The 22,630-nt window shown below is 40.5% G+C and overlaps 1 protein-coding gene across 1 annotated transcript in view; it reads left to right on the top strand.

The window, feature by feature from the left end:
• snx29 (sorting nexin 29) overlaps positions 1-22,367 on the top strand; it is a 160,006-nt gene extending 137,639 nt beyond the window's left edge. Inside the window, exons 20-21 of the mRNA XM_066664497.1 lie at positions 10,026-10,165; positions 19,768-22,367. Of these exons, the coding sequence (XP_066520594.1) occupies positions 10,026-10,165; positions 19,768-19,894 (267 nt within the window). The 3' untranslated portion in view covers positions 19,895-22,367. The remainder of the gene's footprint in view (positions 1-10,025; positions 10,166-19,767) is intronic.
• The last annotated feature ends 263 nt before the right edge of the window (positions 22,368-22,630 follow it).

The raw sequence follows: 22,630 nt of genomic DNA, 5'->3' as shown, positions 1-22,630 counted from the left end.
GATAATTTCAAGTTTAACAGAAACATTAAAAACTATTCTTAGAGTGCAAGACAGATATAGGAGTCCTAAAGAAGCAGACTACTGTGTATAATAAACACAGGGCAAAGTGTTTAATATTGTAATATTGTCATAAAGTTCAGTCTTACAAAATGTTGAGGAGTCAGTTGCAGGTTTATTCAAGAGACAAAATCCAAGTAGAAGAGGAGTCAAAAAACCATGAAGACCGTCCGAGAAAACACAACCATAATCCAAAGGGTAAACAGATCAAAGGGATAAACCAAGTCCAAAACCAAGAGTCAAGAAACCATGAAAAGCTAATACAAACACTAATGCTCAGAATTGCCAATATATTTCTAACAATACTTCGCAACCTGTGGAACAAAACTGTGAGCTTAAATGCTCTACAAAAGATTTGGCTAATTAGAGACAGGTGAGCAATCTAGGTTAGAACTCAGGTGAGTGTGACCTCTGGTGGTTTGGCGGAGAAACTGCTTGTGACCTCTGGTGGTTTGGCGGAGAAACTGCAAAAAATTGCTGATGTGACATAACTCCCCCTCTGACGGGCAGCTCCCGAAGCCCTAGTATCCCTGAGCCTGGGCCTACCCCTGAGTCTGGGTCTACCCCTGAGTCTGGGAGCGGGACGATCTGGATGATCTCTGTGAAAGTCCTCAATAAGAGAAGGGTCCAAGATATCTCCAGCAGGAACCCAAGAGCGTTCCTCTGGGCCGTACCCCTCCCAGTCTACCAGATAAAACAAGCGGCCACTGCGACGCCTGGAGTCCAGAAGCTCGTTGACCATATATGCTGGGGAGCCATCCACATCTAAAGGAGGGGGAGGGATCCCAGCATTGTTTTCCACCTGGGAAGAGAGACCCATAGGCTTGAGCAAAGAGACATGAAATGTTGGAGATATACGATAAGAAGCTGGTAGCTCTAGCTTATAAGAAACAGGAGTAACCTGCTTCAACACTCTAAATGGACCAATAAATCTAGGATTGAGTTTTTTCTGGGCAACTTCAAACGTATATTTCTGGTAGACAACCATACCTTTTGTCCCGGGTGAAAGGGAGTAATCTCTCTACGTCTTTTATTAGCCTGAATTACCTGTCTACGAATGGCTCTTTGCAAACGTACATGTGCCTCTTCCCATGTTTGCTCGCTCCTTCTCATCCATTCATCCACTGCAGGCACAGATGAGGGTTCTCTCGACCAAGGGAACATTTGTGGTTGGTACCCCAATACACACTGAAAAGGAGTGATCCCAGTCGAGGTGCTGGTGAGAGAATTCTGGGCATATTCTGCCCAAGGTAAAAAACGTGAACAGTCATTCTGCGATCTCCAACAATAAGACCTTAAAAATCTCCCTATTTCTTGATTAAGCCTTTCTACTTGTCCATTAGCCTGTGGATGATACCCTGATGTAAGACTTACATTAACATTTAATTGACTGCAAAACGCTTTCCAAACATGAGAGGTAAACTGAGGACCTCGATCAGAAACAATATCTTCCGGAATATCATACAGTCGAAAAACCTGTTGAAAAATGACCTCAGCTGTTTCCATCGCAGTAGGTAATTTTTTTCATGGGTATTAACCTGCAAGATTTAGAAAATATATCAATGATTACTAGAATGGTTGTGAAACCTTGAGATAATGGGAGATCAGTAATAAAATCTAAACTTATATGGGACCATGGTCTGTGTGGGATTGGCAAAGGTTCTAATAAACCCGCAGGAAGTTTCCTACTTGATTTACTTTGAGCACATACAGTACAAGAATGAACAAATTCATAGACATCTTTATCTAGGGTTGGCCACCAGAATTTGTTCTTGAATAGATGAAGAGTACGTGTAATCCCTGGATGACATGAGCTGGGAGTAGAGTGGACCAAGTCACCAGGTACTAAGCTTCTAACCACAGGTCTGAAGCTGTAGTTCCAACTACACAGATCAACGACAGTGTTTGTGAACGTTCGGTGGAACTACGGGTTTGAGAAACACCTTTGTCGTTTAATGATGGTTCAGACTATGCAAGTTACCAATGTTATGAGAAACACTTGCATCGCAACTGCCTCGTTCAAACTATGTAAGCTGCTATCTTAGTTAACAACTATGCTTTTGGGAAACATAGAGTGTTCTAATATAAACATAGAAATAAAGCTTCACCTGGAATTTCTATTGCCTTGAGGCAATGGCTCTAAACATATTTAAAGCAGATTCACCCTGGTGCAATTCCCTAATTCTCCTCTCTCAATTCATTTCTGCTGTGCTGACCTTCCAAAATGGAAATCCAATTTTCCCAGTAGAAAACTTCTCTTTTTGTGTTTCTATTAATTCTGTTCTCTTCTCTTCTAGACTGAACCAGTAAACACTACACTCTCTATTGAACTACATATTCTTCTCTGTTCTAGATTCTCTGAGTAACTGAACCGAACGGGTCTGCAATTCTTATTCAACTCTTTTTTTGTTCTGTTAACCCGAGTATTCTAAAAATGCTTGAGTTCCAGCGGTTTAAACTGGGAGTGGTGACCAACTCCTTGGAGGCTTGATTGGTGCTAAGGGACTGAGGGTTGGAGAATCTCCTTGGTTTGGAATGTAATTGGAGGTTTTCAGAGGTCTTTTCAGAGTAGAACCTCCCTGAAGTAGTGACATCACATATAATGTATGACATTTGACAAGACAAAGGAACAGCATAATGAATCCAAAATCTTCACATATCTGAATCACGCTTTTGCAAATATTACCAAACAATGTTGCTTATACAATCTTCCAACACGAGTTTCTCACATAAGTGTAGTTATTTCACACCTAAAACAAGTTGATTACATTAGAGAGAGATGAATTAAGATGCAATATAAAGACTAGAGGTCTGCATTTCCAGGAGGAAACGCAAGATGTTGCGCCGCTGAAACCCCTGTCCCCCGATCCGCGTATTACCCACTTAAAGTGAGGTCGTCTGTACGGAAAACCCACGTGGGTCACTAGGTGACGCTATGGTGAAGGTGTTGACTGCTTAGCTGTTGGTAGTGGGATGTTAAGAGAGCACTCTTCCACAGCAGTTTGCATTGGACTCTATGGAGCTCTGTAGGCCGTGAATGGAAAACGAAACATTTTGAATTCCACCTTTAAAAACAATTCCACCTTAAGAAACCCAGAATTGTAGTGAGATGTCAACATCGCAGGCCAAAAGAGTCTTAAAAGCCAAAAAAGGTGGCCAATACATTTTAAATACCACCTTAAGAAACCCACAGTTGTATTGAGACGTCCACCTTTAAAAATGACCACTTGAAATAAAGCTTAAAATATTGAAAAGACAGCCAGTATATTGTGAATGAGGTATTCTAAAAAATTCCACCTTAAAAAACCCCGGATAATTAAGACGTCCCCCTTAAAAATGACCTTTAAAGTGAGAGTGCTTATGTATGTCTGTCCTTCACACCTCTCCCCTCAGTCTCTGCCTCTGCCCCTCCCCCTCCCCCCCTCTCTCTCACATGCACGCTCACAGAACACAACTGACAGACTCATGATTCAATGAATTTCGACGGGGGTGGGACCCTCCAAAAATCCTCAAATATCTCAAAAACTTTTCCAGGTCCAAAAATGAACGAAACATACCGTAGCGACAAGGAGAGTCTGGTGCTCGAGATGGTGTAAAAATTTTTGCACTTTGAGCGAGATTTGATGGTGGAATGACGAGTTAAAAACGGGCAAAGTTTTGAAAATCTGCGTGCCGAGCCACTCTTAAAATACATTGAGCTCTATGGGAGTAAAACCCTCCCAAGTGTCGAACAAAAATTCATAACTCAAGAACAGTATTCTCAAACGGTCTGAAACTTACAAGTTTGAGAAAGGGGTAATATCTGTACCATTTAAAACTTAAGTGAAGTCTGTAGGTGAAAGTATAAGGAAGTTATGGTGAAATGTTCGGCAGAAAATTGAAAAAGAAGCGTACCCACCCTCCGAACAAATGCTTATAACTCGGAAAGATTTCCCCACATCTGGAGTATGGGGATCGATATGGTATAAATCTGCAGATTAAGTGAGAATTGAGCATGTTATGACGAGTTAAAAACAGGAGAAAAATCTAGAAACCGCACTCTGAGCCGCTCTAAAAATACATTGAACTCTATGGGAGCTGAAACCGTCCCTAGTGCCGAACAAAAATTCATCACTCAAAAACGGTATTTTCAATAATGTTCAAATTTACAGATGCTAGAAAAGGACAAGTTTTTCTACCAATATAAAATTTAAATGACATTTCTAGGTGAAAGTATGAGGTAGTTATGGCAAATTGTTCGGCTGAAAAGTGAAAAAATGGTTTTCGGGCAGAGAACGTACATCACCCCACTCTAAGAGCCTCCCACTGAAAAGAATGGAGGGATTTTGAAAGAGGGATAGAAAAAGAAGGATGAGTGCAAGAGGTCCGAAAACGGACATGATGGGACCCGGTACGCCTGGGTCTGACCGTCTGAAATCCCGTGTCCGTAGCTTGAAAAATGACCGCGTTAGAGCACTTTGAAAATTAATTCCATAGAAATGACTCGGAAAAAACGGAGCGAAAAACGAGTGTAGCAGACGAACGAGTGTGGGTATCGGAAAGCTGTATACAAGCCCACATCCTCGCTATAGAACGCACGATTTCCAGGTGGAACGGAGTCGATAGCTCAAAAACTGCGGGACTAGTTAAGCGGACAAGGAAACGTGGAATAAAAAAAAAAAAAAAAACTAAATCCGATAACAATATCCGCAATATTAAAACAACAGGCGCAACATAATGACATTTTAATAATGAATCACCAGCAACTATTCCAGATATTATTCAAACTATTCCAGTGTGTGCCATTCAGTTAAAAATGATGTAAAACATTGTTTGGTCTCAATATTACTTTGTGTTAAAATATAACTAGAGGTCTGCATTTCCAGGAGGAAATGCGAGATGTTGCGCCGCCTAAACCCCCGTCCCCCGATCCGCGTCTTAAAATGTTGAATAGACAGCCAGTATATTGTGAATGAGGTATTCTTTAAAAATTCCACCTTAAGAAACCCTGGATAATTAAGACATCCCCCTTAAAAATGACCTTTAAAGTGTTAGAGACTGCCTGTGTATTTCTGTGGCCCTCACACCTCTGCCCCTCAGTGTCTGCCTCGCCTCTGCCACTCCCCCTCCCCCCCCCCCCCTCTCTCACACGCACGCTCACAGAATACAACTGACAGACTCACGATTCAATGAATTTCAACCGGTGGGGCACCCTCAAAAAAAAACCTCAAATATCTCCAAAACTTTTCCAGGTCCAAAAATGAACGAAACATACCGTAGCGACAAGGAGAGTCTGGTGCTCGAGATGGTGTAAAAATTTTTGCACTTTGAGCGAGAATTGATGGTGTAATTACGAGTTATAAACAGGCAAAGTTTTGAAAATCTGCGTGCCGAGCCGCTCTTAAAATACATTGAGCTCTATGGGAGGAAAACCCTCCCAAGTGTGGAACAAAAATTCATAACTCAAGAACGGTATTATCAAACGGTCTGAAACTTACAGGTTTGAGAAAGGGGACATTTCTCTACCATTTAAAATTTAAATGAAGTCTGTAGGTGAAAGTATAAGGAAGTTATGGTGAAATGTTCGGAAGAAAATTGAAAAAGAAAAAAAAAATCATTTCAATGAGTGCCAGACTCTCCTTGTCACTACGGTATGATTCAATCATTTTTGGACCTGGAAAAGTTTTTGAGATATTTGAGGACCACGCCGTTCAGCTCGAGCGGCTAACTTGCTACCGGGTGGACCGTGTTCTCACTGAAGGTAAAACACGTGCCGGTGGGCTCTGTGTTTACATTAGCGATGCTTGGTGTCGTAACACTGTTGTGGTCTGCAAATACTGCTCACCGGTAGTGGAACTGATGGTTATTAAGTGCCGACCGTTCTACCGAGGGATTTCTCAGCTGTGCTGTCAATCACACATCCTAGGGCTGTGTTTTCTGGACTTTATAAACACATAGACTTTCCAAAACGGGGCAACAACTCTCTGGACCAGGTCTTCACCACACGGAGAGGAGCTTACAAAGCCCTGCCCCTCCCCCACCTTGGTGCCTCTGATCACCTCACTATTATGTTAATGCCAGCTTTCAGACCACTGGTTAAAGTCATCAAACCAGTTCTAAAGCAGGTATGGGTGTGGCCGGATGGCTCATCAGAGGCACTTCAGGACTGTTTTAGCACCACAGACTGGAATGTGTTTAAAGTGGCTGCTACTTACAACAACTCCATAGATATTCAGGAGTACACAGAAACTGTCTCTGCTTACAGTGCGTTGATGATGTAACTGTCCTCAAGACCATCACCATTTGTGCCAATCAGAAGCCATGGCTGACAGGTGAGGTCCAAATGCTGCTTAAGGTTAGAAATGCTGCCTTCAAAGCTGGAGACCAGGCAGGCCTGAAGACAGCTAGGCCCAACATGTCCCGTGGCATCAGAAAGGCAAAAAGGCAGCACTCCAAGAGGATAGCCCAACGCTTTAGCGACAGCAGAGACACTCGGAGCCTGTGGCAGGGAATTCAGTCCATTACAGATTACAAACCCCCGCCACAGATTTGTGACAGCACCTCCTCTCTGCTGAACGACCTGAATGTGTTCTTTGCTCGGTTTGAGGCACTAAACCACACCCCCGGCACATAAGTCCACCCCCCTCCTGGAGACCAGGTGCTCACACTGTCCTCAGACAAGGTTAGGAGTGTATTCAGCAGGATCAACGCTCGGAAAGCTCCTGGACCTGACAACATACCTGGTCGTGTGCTGAAGGACTGCGCTAGCGAACTTGCAGAGGTGTATTCTGACATATATATATATATATATATATATATATATATATATATATATATATATATATCCCTTTAGTCATTGTCTGTAACTGCATATCTAATATATAATGTAATTATGCTGAAATGCAAACAAATAAAATAATAATAAATAAATAAAATAACAAAAAAACCTTTGCAGTGGTCCCCATGTTTCTTATGACTGAGAAAGACATACCTTTAAAACTGTAGTAGTATTGCTTTTAATGAGAGTCTGTCTGGATTTTTTTTTTGTGTGTATTAAGCTGATGTATTTACTGTGTGGTGGCTGTGAATGAGTGCTAAATGAGTGGTGGCAAGCACAACTGCCATGAGGAAACTGATCTGACAGCCCTGACCACCCCGTCATATCCCATGTCATAATAAACTTTTATGCTTTATCATGACTGTTAAAGCTAGATCGCTAGGAGAAATTTATGGGTTAGCCACACACTATTGCTGAAACATCACTGGTGCGATGTGTTAGTCATGTCTTGGTGAGGAATAGGACGATAATTTACAGAGCCTTACAAAGCACAAGTTTTAAACATGGTTGTCAAATAAATAAATAAATAAAAGAACCGGGGTAGGTTTGACTGCTGTCAAACTCACAGTGGAACATTAGCTGTCAGGGGCATTTATAATTTAATGTGTTCTGACTCAAGGCCAAGGCTAGCTTGCCAGAGGTTTTATTTGGCCAGGAATTTGTAAAGGCCTGCTTATTACACATTTTATGCAACCATCTTCCAGAACAGAACATTGGAGGTTTGGGAAGGATTGACACACTGAATACTAAATAATTTGTATCATGTGTGTAAATTATGTATTTTATCCTGATACTGAAAAATTCATACTTTTTTTAAAATTAAGATGGTTTTGATCATATCTGACTGTTGCACATTACTGTAGATACTTCCATGTTATCTCTGTGTGTGTGTGTGTTTGTGTGCATGTGTGCGTTTCTCAACACTAGTATGTGCTCCCTTAATCCACAACCAAAGATAGCAATTATAGCAATTTTCCACCAAAAGAACTCAGGAAGGTTCCATTCCTGATTCTTGGAACCTTAGTGCTAATTCAGCAAACTGGCCAACGTTTCTGCCAGTTTAGATGGGAACCAATAATAACTCATTAGTTGGGTGGCGTTGCAGGGGTCGCTTGGTTCCAGTGTTGCTCTAGCGTACAGCTCCAGAGCCGTAGATAAATAGACAGAGTGTTTGTTTAGTCAGAGGAGTCAGATCAGAGGGAGATATGTTACATGTGTAAATTATGCTGAGTCATTAGCGGTCCTTTGCAGCTTGTAAACAGCAGAGAAAAGTAGCCAATGTTACTAAACAAATCCCCAGAAACACACACAAGCAGAGCATGGACCTGTTTTATTTCGTATTATTTATATACACATTGTTATATTAATTTTTTTTTTTTCTATTTGAAAATTACCCTGTCTTTCTGCACTAAGCAATAAACCTTTATTTGAGGCTCTGGGCCCTTTTTGTATTTTGTTAACCCCATCATGGTTCATGCTAAAATGAAAAATCTTTTGCTTCCAGCTTGGAATACATTTTTTGGTTTGTGAATCAATTTATGTTGGTAGAAACTCACCGCAGAGTTCAAAATTAGGTTCAGGAACCTGTTCCCTGTTGGTGGAAAACCACTATGAGTAGCTCTTTCAGTTGCTTTTGATAACTGCTTTACAACTACCCTTACTTTTCAGCCTATCTATAACTTGTATGTCTGTTTTATATGCAGCTGCCACCTACATTCTATCGCTTCAGCCACCAAGTCTGCATGCTTAAACTTCTTCCTTTCAAAAACTTTATCTACTGTGCACGCAAATGGAATTGTTATCTGCCTCAGCGTACTTAAAGCGATAAACTGTGGGACATGTAATTTTTTATTAAACTATGTCCACTAGCATTTTCCAAACATGAACTTTATCCTATGTACCAATATTTTTAGCCTGTGTTCACTCTTCAATTTTTTACCCATCACACACAACCCTAACAGCTTTATTACTACCAATACAAGGCAATTACGAAGCCACTGGCCTTCTTTTCCTTGCAACATTGCTGTTGCCTGCCATGCTTCCTCTTACACACACACACACACACACACACATATATATATATATATTAGCACTGTCAATGTTAACATGTCAAAAATAAAATGGAAATTTTGCATTCAATTGGTTTTAAACAAATTAATAATATCAAAAAGAATGTCACCCCACCTTTTCATCCATAGGCCAAGCTGGATTCTATTACAACCAAAAGGCACCTTATTCCCCATGTAAATATAAGGGCTTCCACTTCCGGTTAGCTTTTCAGACATTGTTTACTGGACACTATTAGGTTCAAAAGAAGGTTTGTGTGTGTTTTTAGAAAAGTTTCTTATCTATGCTCAAGGCCATTTTACTCTTTCCCATACTCCATTTTCTTCCCATTAGGTTTCTATTCTTCACATCCTCATAGCCTTTGACAATCTCTTAAATAACACCTGGCTTTTCATTGTCCTCCCAAATACATCATACCCCTTAATTATTATTTCGAAACAATGTTTTTTTAGGTTGCTAAATAGTCATTATTTGTTATATCATTAAGGATGGTTCTGTTATTTTCCAGCCAAGTTTTACCAAATACCAATCTCAGGCTTCAGGTCTCAGACATTAAGCTGGTCCTTTCTCACATTTGCCCTGACTGCTAATTAGGCAAACTGATAATAAATGTTTAAAAGCTATCATTGTCTCAGGCCTCTGCCTTGGATCTGGCAGGTGCCTTCATAATAAGTCTCAGTTTTTTAAAAGCCTTTGTTCACATAAAAAGTGTATGTGTGATGTTTACCAAAATTCTGCTGAATTAGAGTGGGCTTCTTTTGTGTCACTGATAAGCTTTCTCAAGCCTAATAGAGCACACAGGCCAACTGTCTCAGAAAGAACAGCTTCACAATTTCATCATTATTAAAGTATTTTCACAATAAACATCATTATTCTTTTAATTTGTGTAATTCTATATTCAATAATTAAGTCAATGTTTTAGCCATTTAAATCCGTCAGTAGATTACATTATTTCTGTGTTGATATTTGAATTGTGAAATGTCAAAAAGACATTATTCTAAAAAAAAAATTATATATATATATATATATATATATATATATATAATATATTAATTCACAGAAATGTTCTTATGTGGATTCACAGGATGCCAAGTTTGTAGAAGAGAGAAGGAAGCAGCTGCAGAGTTACCTGCGCATGGTGATGAACAAGCTCATCCAGACACTGCCCGAGTTCACTGCTCGACCCACCAAGGAGAGGCTACTGCAGCTGCTGCCATTCTGCCAGTAAGTTCACACATATACATTCATATACACATATTTCTTCAGTGTTGGATAGATTTGTTTCTTTTTTTTTTTTTTTTTCTAATAAAGATTTTTTGTGCTTGTAGTTTTTCTGTGTATATATCTTACAAGCAGGATATGTCATTTTCACTTAATTGCTCTGGTTAATTCTCCATGCTGTTTTTAGAGCTAAACTTAGCTTTTCTATAAATCCGATTTGTCCTCCATTCACATAAAGTATATAACTGAATTACTGCCAGTTCACTGCCTGTAAGTGTGCTCCAATTACAAACAGCAGATTAATGAAAAAAAAACTCCTTCGCTATGTCTGAACTATCTGAATTAATTCAAAGGGAATTCTTGGCATGGTTTTGCACAGTAAAATCTAATTTAATGGCTTTTTGGGTTTATATAATTTGTGTAAAAGCAGATGTGACTTAGCTGGATCCAGATGGGGTGTGGCGTAGGTGAAGATGGTTGTGGTGAAGACACTGAAAATATGGGAGTTTTTGAATGAGAGGAGCAGTATTAAGATTGTAATATATGCAGTATCAAAATTATAATTAATTCACTCATTCATTCATTGTTACTAACTGCTTTTCTAACAGCAACACACCCTGGAGGGGTCGCCAGTCCTTCGCATGGCGACACACACTAACACATTCAGTCACACACTCTCAGACACTTTTGAGTAGCCAATCATCAAAATTGATCAAAAATCATGGGCTTTTGGTTAGGCGTAGCATGGAATAGACATGGGTTTGGTGTTCTCTGGTGTTCCTACTTTATTCAGAATGTATTGACATCCCCTTTAATTGTCACCTTTTGTAGTTGCTTGGTGAACATTGCTGAATCAGTTTGGTCAACATAATGCATCCTGAAATGATTAAACTGAATAAACATCAAGGTCTGTCAAAGCCACTTATCAGGCCTGCCTTACAAAACTGTAATTATAATTAAAACAACTTATATGTGTACATAGACACTTTGGTACTAGCCATAATATTAAAATTATTTACTGGTTTCTACACTGATTGTACATTTATATTTGCGCAATTGTCCATGCACTTTCTAGTTCCACGATTAGATATTTTATGTCAACACTAGTTGAACAGTTGTCAGCAGACAGAACTGCCTAGTTGATGATACAGTCAACAGACAACGTCCACCCACGTAGATAAACACTCTGTAAAACTGGTGAGCAGAAAAGCATTTCAGATTTCCAAACATCATAACACCTTAAGCTACATTTATTATTAGTATAGTGTTCCAATTAAGCAGCTCAGTGAGTGCATATTATTGTTTAATGGTGGTATTGGAAATGTATATTGGAATAGTTTCTAAGACACACTTTATGGTTTCATACAATATGGTTTTTGATTGTAAATTCCTTGGAAATGGCTTTGTTTACTTTTTATTGAAGCCATTTCATAGTTACAAAACTGCTTTCATACTAAAAGTGCAATTAATCATATCCTCAACATATTAAATTTAATTCAATTTTTGAAGTACATTGTAAGTACCTTTGTGCATATTGCATTTGACCTGTAAAATGTTAAGCACACTGCAGCACTATTGTCCCATCTCCTTGGCTCTATCTAGTGTAAAAGCTAGACAGAAGCTTTGAAATTGCAGGATTCTGTCACCTGTTGTGTTTTCACTGTGATTTATTTTGACTGGGGCTAAAGGGCTTTCATATGCTGCTGCTCTCACACTAGTGCTAAATAATCCTGCTTTGATAACTTGTTATAAACAAACTGTGTTCTTGGCAGAGGAAGAGTGGACAACAGCCTGGCATGCACAGGTTCTAGATCAAGTGTATAAGCACCACTGAGAAAATTGCTTCATTTGAAAATGTGTGTGAGAGAGTGTGTGGAATCCTGACATCTCCCCCTGACTGTCACTAGCATGGCTCTACAGAAACTGCTGGAGCAGGTGGAGAGGGGGATTTAGATCATGGCCCAGCTGTGGTGAGCTGATTTAATAGCATGTGTAGTAGGGCCTGAATGTAATAAAACAGGTAAAGTGATTTGAAATCACTTTATATATGATATATCTTAAAACATTCATTCATTCATTTTCTGAAACTACTTCATCCTGTTCAAGGTTGAGATGGTTCCACAGCATACTTAGAATTACTGAGCACAAGGCAGGAACAGAATCTGGATGGGGCAACAGTCCATCAAAGTCAGCACGCACTCATACATTCACTTATACATCTAAGGACATCTTGAATGGCCAATCCACCCACCAACATGTTTTGCAGTGTGGGAAATTTGCTTTTTGGTATATGACAAGCTGTTGCTTGTTGTTAGTAAGTACTGCCAAAACTGTCACTTATAAATGGGCAAATTTCTGAAATAAACAGTAGAATAATAATTACAAATTATTTTTTAATAATTTTAAATTATTAAAATTATTTTAATAATGGGGGGTGGGGGGACACTCCAAAATAACCGTAAAACATACCCCTACATGTTGCTGGTGAAATAGTATACTGGTTGTGCCCTGCTGACTGGATTGTAAGGTACTCTAAAAGAGCTTAGTTTGAAGTGTGAAATTAAGTGTATTTATGCTGTCTCAGAATCAGAATCAGAATCTCTTTATTTCGCCAGGTATGTTAAACATACTAGGACTTTGTCTTGGTGACAGCAACACATGTATGACATGTAACACGTACACAGACTGTTAACAAACAGAACTCTAAAAGAGGTACAATAAACAATAAATAGACTAAAGAATACAGTTAAGTACTAGAAAAAAAAGAGCGTTAAGACATAAATTAGACAACATAAAATATAAAATCTATACTGTACAGATATGAGTATGAATATAAATGTTTCCAATTATTCCTAAAGTAGGTTATATTATATATTGTAGAAGTTACAGAAATAGAACTTCTGTACAGCTGTGCAAAATAGCATAGTGCAAGTGAGTAAAGTGTCCTGTTCAGTGCAGTTAAGTCCAGTCGGTTTAGTTCAGTGGTTTGAAGACTCAGAGGTGTTCACTGTGGTTGAGGAGAGCTACAGCTCTGGGAAAGAAGCATGTCGTGTTGTGCTGGTTTTGATGGTCCTTAGTCTTCTACCAGAAGGGAGAGTCTGGAAGAGGTGATGTCCAAGATGTGAGGGGTCAAGCGTAATTTTGCGAGCGCGTTTCCTCACCCTGCTGGTGTGGATCTCCTGAAGCGTTGGCAGGTTACATCCAATGATCTTCTCTGCTGATCTGATGATGCGCTGGAGCCTGGCTCTTTCTTGTGAGGTAGAGGAACCAAACCAGGTGCTTATGGATGAAGTGATGATGGACTCGATGATCGCTGTGTAGAACTGGATCATCAGGGTCTGTGGCAGGTCAAATTTCTTGAGCTGTCTCAAGAAGAACATTCTCTGCTGAGCTTTCTTGGTGATGGAGACGGTGTTCCTCTCCCACTTCAGGTCCCTGGATATGGTGGTGCCCAGGAACTTGAGTGACTCTACAGTGGAACCTGCGGTGCCATTGATGTAGAGGGGGGATACAGGGGGTGGGTTGCGTCGGAAATCCACCACCATCTCTACAGTCTTGTCTGTGTTCAGCAGCAAGTGGTTGTCACTGCACCAGGACACCAGCTGACCAACCTCCTTTCTGTAAGCAGACTCATCACTATTGGCTATGAGGCCCACCAGAGTGGAATCATCTGCAAACTTCTGGAGCTTTACAGCTGGTTCCTTGGAGACACAGTCGTTGGTGTAAAGGCTGAAGAGAAGGGGTGAAAGAACACACCCTTGTGGAACTCCAGTGCTGAATGTTCGAAGGTCTGAGGTGTGTTTCCCAAGTCGCACATACTGTCTTCTGTCTGTGAGGAAGTTTGCAATCCACTGACACATGGAGTCCGGCACTGACAGCTGGGACAGTTTGCTTTGAAGTAGCTGCGGCACAACGGTGTTGAAAGCCGAGCTAAAGTCAACAAACAGAACCCGAGCGTAGGTTCCAGGGCTGTCCAGATGCTGAAGGATGAAGTGGAGAGTTAGGTTGACCACATCATCAACAGATCTGTTTGCTCTGTATGCAAACTGCAGGGGGTCCAGCAGGGGGTCTGTAATGGTCTTTAGGTGGGCTAAGACCAGGCGTTCAAAGACCTTCATGACCACAGATGTCAGGGCGACATTAAATCCAGTGATGGTGGATTTCTTGGGGACTGGAATGATGGTGGAGGTCTTGAAGCAGACTGGAACACAGCGGAGCTCCAGTGATCTGTTGAAGATGCTGGTGAAGACTGGTGCTAGTTGGTCACAGCAGTGTTTTAGGATGGATGGAGAGACTGAATCAGGTCCCGGGGCTTTCTTCACCTTCTGTCTGCTGAAGAGTCTGTGGACGTCCTGCAGGCTGATGGTGAGACAAGCTGGGGGTGGAGGTGTGAGAGCCAGTGTGGGGGAGGAGGGGGGTTGATGATGGGGTGAGAGAGTCTGCTGATTGTCTATTGTTTGAAATCTGCAGAAGAACTCATTCAGGTCGTTGGTGAGCTGACGGTCGTTCATTTGGAGGGGGGTATTTCTCACCTTGTAGCCAGTGAGAAGCTGAAGACTGTTCCAGGCTGACGATGGGTCGTTAGCTGTGATGTGGTTATTCAGCTGCTCTGAGAACTTTCTTTTCGCTGCTTTAACCCCTTTCTCCAATCTGTACTTGGCTTTTTTGTAGACAGCTCTGTCTCCACTCCTGAATGCGGCCTCCTTCTCTCGCCTAAGCTGTTTCAGTTCTATAGAAAACCAGGATTTGCTGTTACTGTGTTTAACACGTGTTCCAGTTGAAATACAGCTGTCTTCACAGAAGCTTATACATGACGTCACAGCGTCTGTGTATTCGTCCAGTCCGTCTGTCGACTCCTCAAACACAGCCCAGTTTGTGGATTCGAAGCAGCCCTGCAGTTTCTCTATGTCTCCACTGGTCCACCACTTCACTGTTGTAATGGCCGGCTTGTTGGTTTTGAGTTTCTGCCGGTACGTGGGAATGAGGTGAACGAGGCTGTGATCGGAGAGCCCGAGAGCGGCGTGCGCAACAGCGCGATAGGCATTCTTGATGCTTGTGTAGAATTTGTCTAGTGTGTTGCCTTCACGTGTAGCGCACGCGATATGTTGCCTGTATTTGGGCATCTCCTTCGTGAGGTTAGCGCTGTTAAAGTCCCCCAGAATGATCAGCAGCGAGTCTGGATGATCTCTCTCTAGTTCCATTATCTGTTCGGCCAGTTGTCTCTGCGCGTCGCTGGTGCACGCGCTCGGCCTAATGTACACGCCGGCCAGAATGAAGGAACTGAATTCTCTGTGAGAGTAAAACGGCCGACAGTTAATGACGAGAGACTCCAGATGAGGAGAGCATGATGTTAACAATACTGTAGTGTCTCTACACCAGCGCTCGTTGATGTAGAAGCAGATTCCTCCTCCCCTACTCTTCCCGCTACGTTCCACGTCTCTGTCCGCTCTCAGTAGCTGGAAGCCTGGTACGTCCAGCGCACTGTCCGGGATCAGCTCGTTCAGCCAGGTCTCCGTGAAGCAGAGGGCAGAAGCAGAGGAGAAGTCCTTGTTGGTCCGTTGGAGCAGGAGTAGTTCCTCAGTTTTGTTGCTGAGAGATCGGAGGTTGGAGAGGAATAATGATGGTAGAGGTGTGCGAGGCCCGCGCCGCCTGAGACGCACGAGCACACCCGCGCATCTGCCCCTTCGTCTGGCCCTCCAGCGTCTCCTTGCGAGGCCGAGCAGCGTCAGCGCGGCCGTTGTAAAGATTTCCACACACTCTGAAGGTTCTTGAATAAATTCCGGCATAAAATCAGGAGAAATGTTGTCCCTGGCGGTTAGTAACTGTTCTCTGTTCCAGCTGACCAAGTTTGAGGTACAATAGACAACATTAATTAACAAAAACAAACATAACACGGAGGAGCTCGTCACCGTGGCTGCCATCCTCGGCGCCGTTTTTTTGGAGCCCATCTCCAGGGTTTCCACATGAAGTCCAAACATCATCTCATGGCTGTGTTAATATCTTCTTATCTGTCAGACAGTCTGGTAGTACTGCATGTCACCTAGTGTTAACACAGATGTCTGTGTTGAAATTAGATTATCTGCCTGAAGATTTTTAAGCTGGCTTGTCAAAGCCAACATTCTGTATTTTGTGGTTGTTGACATGTTGAGGGTGTAACCAGTCTGCCTATCTGTGCCTGTATCCATGTGCGTACCTGCCTGCAAGCCTGTGTGAACAGGCTTCATAAGCCCATGCGTGTTAAAGGCAGAAAATACTGCTGTTTCTGATGGATATGGCATGGCTCAGTTAGGTGTTACTGTTTAGACTGCAGCTCAGGCTGACTTTCTCTGTGGACACTGTGTTTGTGTGAGAGAGAAGGCATGTAAACATTGATTGAATAGCGTAATTGTGGCAGACCCACATTAACCTGCAGCTAAATTCTTCCTGCAGTTCGGTCTTGATTGAAAGTTTCTCAATTTCTCTGTCTCTATAAATCTTTGCTATTGTACTCAGTCTCTCCCTATACAGCTCATTATTTCTTCCTATTTTTTGTCTATTGTCTATATCTATTTTTCTATTTTCTTTCTCCATGTTTTTTCTCACCATTCCCATGTGTCTTCTATTAGTTTGTTTCTTGCATAATGCCTTCAATTACTCTTAAAATCTCATATTATTTGAAAAGTTATTCTCTCTTCCTTTCTGTTAGTCTTAACTACCTGTTTTTTTTTTATTCACTCAATAAACACTTATCCAGTTCAGGGCCGCGGTGGGTCCGGAGGCTACACGTTATCATTGGGCACAAGGCAAGAACACACCCTGGGGGGTCCCCAGCCCTTTGCAGGGAGACACTCACACATTTACTCTCACACTCACCCCTAGGGATACTTTTGAGTAGCCTACTCACCTGTTTTTGGACTGTGGGAGGAAACTGGAGCACCTAGAGGAAAGCCCCGCAGACACCGGGAGAACACACTAAACTCCTTACAGTCACTCAGAGCAGGACTGAAACCCACAACCCCAGAACCCTGGAGCTGTGCGAGAGTGACACCTGTTTTTATGTTTTCTCTAAATATTAATCCATTCTTTTTCACTCTTTCTCTAACAGTCTCATTCACTTCTCTCTTCCTTTCTTTGTCTTGCCCACACTTTCTGTATTCTGTGCTTTATCTCCTCTCTCTCTCTCTTGCTCTCAATATCTCATTCTTCCTAACACTCTCCTAAAATCTTTGATTTGCAAAACGTTTCAAATTAGACTTTTTATGGATCTCAATTACCTTCCTCTTTTTGTCAAACTGACAAAATTGTTGATCTGACTGTAGGGGAGCATGTTAGTGAGGAGAGAACATTCATACATCTCTCTATGTCAGATTTTGTGTCTTTGTTTCACAACGTTGCAATGAGAATTTTTTTATTGATGTTTTTATTGCCTCTGCCATCACAGCTTGGTCTATGTCAGTACAGCTATTATCTGTGTGAGCCACTTCTTTTCACTGCTGTGAGAAAGTGTTTGTATTGTTATTTCAACCAAGATACAGTGGTGTACAGTACACAGTGAAATGAATCCATGTTCCTCCAGGACCAAGGTGCTACATAGAAAAAAAAAAGCACAATACAAGTGCACATGTGCAGTAGCATGTCTGATGACGCAAGACGATTTACAATAAACACGTTAGACAATACAATATATATGCAAGACAATTTACAATAAAATGAACAATAAACAATAATAAATAAAGGGAGGGAACAGTGCAGTTAGCCCACTGGTAGGAGTAGTAACGTGCAGTTATGTCTGGTATAAGTGTAAACATTGTATTTAGCAGAGTTTTTTTGTCCATTTTGTATAAATAAACCGGATTATTTGGTACCCTTTTCCAGATGGTAGGAAGGTGAAGAATGTGTGTGAGGGGTGTGTATGGTCATCCACAAAACAGGTTGCTTTGCAGATGCAGCATGTAGTGTAAATGTCTGAAATGGTGGGGAGAGAGACACCGATGATATCTCAGCTGTCCTCACTACCTGCTGCAGGGACTTGCGGTCAAATATAGTGCAATTCCCAAACCAGGCAGTAATGCAGAAGCTCAGGATGCTCTCAATGGTTCCTCTGTAGAATATGGATGGGAGGTGGGAGATGTGCCTTCCTCAGACTTTGCGGAAATTAGAGACGCTGTTGGGCTTTCTTGGCTATGGTGTTGGTGTTGAGAGACCAGGTGAGATCCTCTTCCAGGTGAAGTCCAAGGTACTTGGTGCTCTTGACAATCTCCACAGCGGAGCCATTGATGTGTATTGGGGAGTCATAACGCCTTGTCCTTTTGAAGTCAACAACCATCTCTTTGGTCTTGTCTATGTTCAGAGACAGGTTGTTGGTTCTTAAAAAAACGTTAATCATTGAACTTCCTCTTTGTATGCTGACCTGTTCTCGCTGAGGACACCACCACAGTTGTGTAATCTGCAAACTTAATGATGTGATTCAGGCCCAGTAGTTTCAGCTTTCCGATCAGGTGCTGAGGAATGATTGTGTTTGGATGCTGAACTAAAGTCTATGAACAGCAAACAAACATGTGTCTTTATTGTCCAGGTGGGTGAGTGCTGGGTGAAGGGTGGTGAATATGCCGTCGTCCATTGAGCGGATCTAATGAAGGAGGCAGCAGGGTGTGCCTAGAACAAGCAGGCTAGAAGGTAGAAAAGAAGGCTATAGAAAGAAAATAAATGCTGGTAGCCCTTTACTGAAATGCTGTGTAGACATTAATGGAAACAGTATATATAGACAAATTTTCTCATCTGTGGATCCATACATTCAGAAAAGCCTACTTCTGTTGCCTCCCAATTCAGTAGAGATGCTGTTTTAGTACAGCATGAGCTCATTTTGATTCAGACTAGAAAAAAATTTAAGTTTCTGATGTCTTTGCTTTGCCCTTGGCATTTCTCCTCCAACACACACACACACACACACACACACACACAAAAGGAAGGAAAAAAACAAGAAGCCACGGAACCATGCTTATCTCAGGTGGTCGATAGCCCTGGTTCTGATTATTGTGGTTGTTATGGTAGCCAGAGAGCAAGGCAGTGGCACATTCTCTCTCTATTGTTTTAATATTTTATTCTGCTCATTTCTGCTACTTAAACATTTTCATTTCAATGATGCAAAACACTTTATTGTGAAAATCTGAATTTAGGGATATTTTGTTTGTTTGTTTGTTCACATCTGCTGAAGGACCAGCCTTTACCGTTGTAGTCTAGGTGCTTCATCACTCTAGAGACTACAGTTCCACTGAGCCCTTACTTTATGTGCAGCTCCTGAAATTTCCTATTCTATTTGAAAGTGCTTTTCTCTGAAGATTGTACAATATGTTTATGTGCAATAATGACTGGGCACAATGGAATTTTAAAGAAGGTGAATTCAGTATGAATAAAAAAGTATCTTCAAAAGTCATTGTCAAATGAAACTGTCCTGATAAAACCTCTTAAATGTCAAACTGGATTGTGGTCTCTGAGCATGTTTTGAGCCCTCTTGTGAATAGAGTTTTAACCTGTCTAGTATTAACATCACTGCTTGTTCTTGTGATTGACCAGAGTGTCAACCTTAAAAAACTTTTATAGTATAATCTCCTTTTATGTCTTGACAGGGACAGTCCTGCTGCCTGTGAGGATGGGAGCAAATCAGCCCAATCCAAAGCCTCTCGATTCTCCCGACTGGGTCACAGCTCTGGCCGAGAGCCCCGCAATCCTGAGCCGCAGAGCGGTGACCTATAACCTTCCATTTCCAGTACTTCTAATGTCAAATTATTTTCAGTGATATCTATAGATTCTGTCGATTCCATGTCAGAGGGAATTTTTAAGGTCAAAGAAGGAGCAGTACCATGGTTTCGACCCTCAGAACTGATCATCAAGCCTGAATTAAGCGAAGTCAGCCAACTTTTCTTTTATGGATGTACACAGAGCCACTAACGGAAATTCGATGGATCCAGAAGCAGGGTTCCAGAAGAGATGGGGTAGTTTTGCATACTTTTTCTCATTATTTTGTGGTGGAGTTTCTGTTACTATGGTGCCTCATATTTTATAACATGATGTTTTCAAGAGACAGCAGGTTGTAATATAAAAACATAAAACTTTGATGATGCTTCATTCATACTTATGGCATCCTCTCGAAATAAATTGCACAAGGTCCTGTTTTCAGCTTGACCAAGTTAAAGGGGACCACTTTTTTTGTTAATTGTTTTGTTTTTTTAAAGGTTACTGTACACAGGAATAATGATGGATTACAGTTACTTTTCAGTGAATGATTAATAACTGAGCAAAACAATCATTTTTTTACACTGCTTAATTGTTGCTCAATATTTATGATGTATTAGAAAAATAGTACATAAATTGTAGCTGAATATTTGGCAGAGGTTTAAAAATAATAATTGAAATGCTGCTCAAGGATCTCCACATAAAGTATTTTGGAGTTTGTAAGCTCTTGCCTACATGACGCGATTTGTCTGGAAGCTCCATGTGATAATTTCCAGGATCCACCACTGTTTTTGATGACTAAACAAAACCAAGTGCACACTGCTATGTAGGGTTTTTTGTGACAAATGTATATAATTAAATAAATAAATAATTAATTAAAAAGATAATTTATTAATTAAACATTTCATTAAACAATTACAAATTTAAATAAAAGCTTAAATATTTTAATGTATTTTATTTGTGATTTAAATGTGCGTTTTAAATCAAATCAAATCAAATCAAATTTATTTATATAGCGCTTTTCACAACTGATGTTGTCACAAAGCAGCTTCACAGAATTCCAGTAAGACAAAGATTTGACATGAAATGTAAAAACAAATGTAAAACCCTCAAGTGAGCAAGCCAGGGGCGACAGTGGCAAGGAAAAACTCCCCCAGCTGAGGAAGAAACCTTGGGAGGAACCAAGGCTCACAAGGGGTGACCCATCCTCCTCTGGTCAATCTACTGGTGATGATAGTTAGTAGTCCATGATAAATAAATTTTTTTATTACTTAAAATGTTATTACTTAAATAATGCAATTATTTAAATTGATATGTTTATTTAATGTGCCTTGCACCATGAAATAATTAAATCTGTCAACCTCATCCATCATCCGTCATTGGGCGGGCCTAACTCTGATCCAGTGTGATTGATTGGCTAGATTGCGCAATAAGGCAAGACAGATTGATCACGTACGTTCGTATTTCCGCCTACTAATGATAGTTTTAAGAGGGCAAAATGTCGAAAGTAAGAGTTCAAGTTGAAGCTGCCCCGAACTCTTAAGGGAGGCTGCACATTTAATTGAAGAGTCATTAAGGAACACCCATACTGCTCTGTTATCTTCCACTCCATCAGGTTCCACTCCAGCACCCAACAGACAGCCTGTAGTTAGCGCTTGCTAGGTAGAAAAATTCCTAGCATTAGCCAACAGCTAGCTATCTGTCGGACAACAGAATGTGATCACTCTGTCTTGCCTTTACTGCGTAATCTAACCAATTGATCTGAAGTTAGGTCTGCCCACGGATGATAGATCATGTTGATAGATTTAATTATTTCATGGTGCAAGTCTGCAAAGTACATTAAATAAACATATACATATTTAAGTATTCATAATAATACAATTAAAAACAATTTAAAATGCTAATTAAAGCATGATTAAATTAATCACATAAAATTATTTAAGCTTCTATTTCAAAAAGTAGTTATGTAATGAAATATTTAATTAATTAATTCTCCTTTTAATGAATTATTTCTTTGTTCATTTAATTATGTAATATTGTCACAAAAAACCCTTCATACACTGCAGAGTGGAGATTGGCTAGAATAGTATTAGTGGACGAATTTCCATTGAATGAATGGACAAATCATGTTTCACTGTTTTTAACGTGGAGCCCAATGTTGAACCTGTGAATGAATGCAGTTTTTTCTTATCTTAACAAATGGCAACCATGCTTATCGACTGTTAATTCTATGTACTTCAAGATGAAAGAAATCATATTTAAACAAATACAATATTGAAATGCGTTGTCTATAATGGCATTACCACTATACAAGCTTTGTGTCCATATTTATACTGTATGTATACAGCTTTACAGCCTTTTCACCAGAAGTAAAGAGACCTAAAGATTCTGTACTCAGTTTTTATCAGACTACAGCTGTTGCAGTGGCATGACCGCTAGCCTTAAAGCAGTGAAAAGCAAAATGAATACATGAATAAATAAAGCCTTGCTATACTGTGTCAAATCTGAAAACCTTGAACTGGAAGTATATGATGTCATTTCTGTCTAATTAAAATGCCAACTTTGTTTATTAGAATAGTTTAAATGTACTTGAGGCAACTATTTGCATGTTCTCTTTTAACCAGCATTTTTAAGTAAATCATGTGTAAAATGGTTTCTTTAGAGGAGAAGGAAAAAACATTCTTAACTTGGAATGGAATTTGAATAGTCTAGGTGTCCATTCATCATGAATTGTGATTAAATGTAAAGAGCAGCAGG

The sequence above is a fragment of the Hoplias malabaricus genome, chromosome 3 (assembly GCF_029633855.1).
Source record: "Hoplias malabaricus isolate fHopMal1 chromosome 3, fHopMal1.hap1, whole genome shotgun sequence".
NCBI classification, from domain to species: domain Eukaryota; kingdom Metazoa; phylum Chordata; class Actinopteri; order Characiformes; family Erythrinidae; genus Hoplias; species Hoplias malabaricus.
This window is presented reverse-complemented; position numbering and strand designations above follow the sequence as displayed.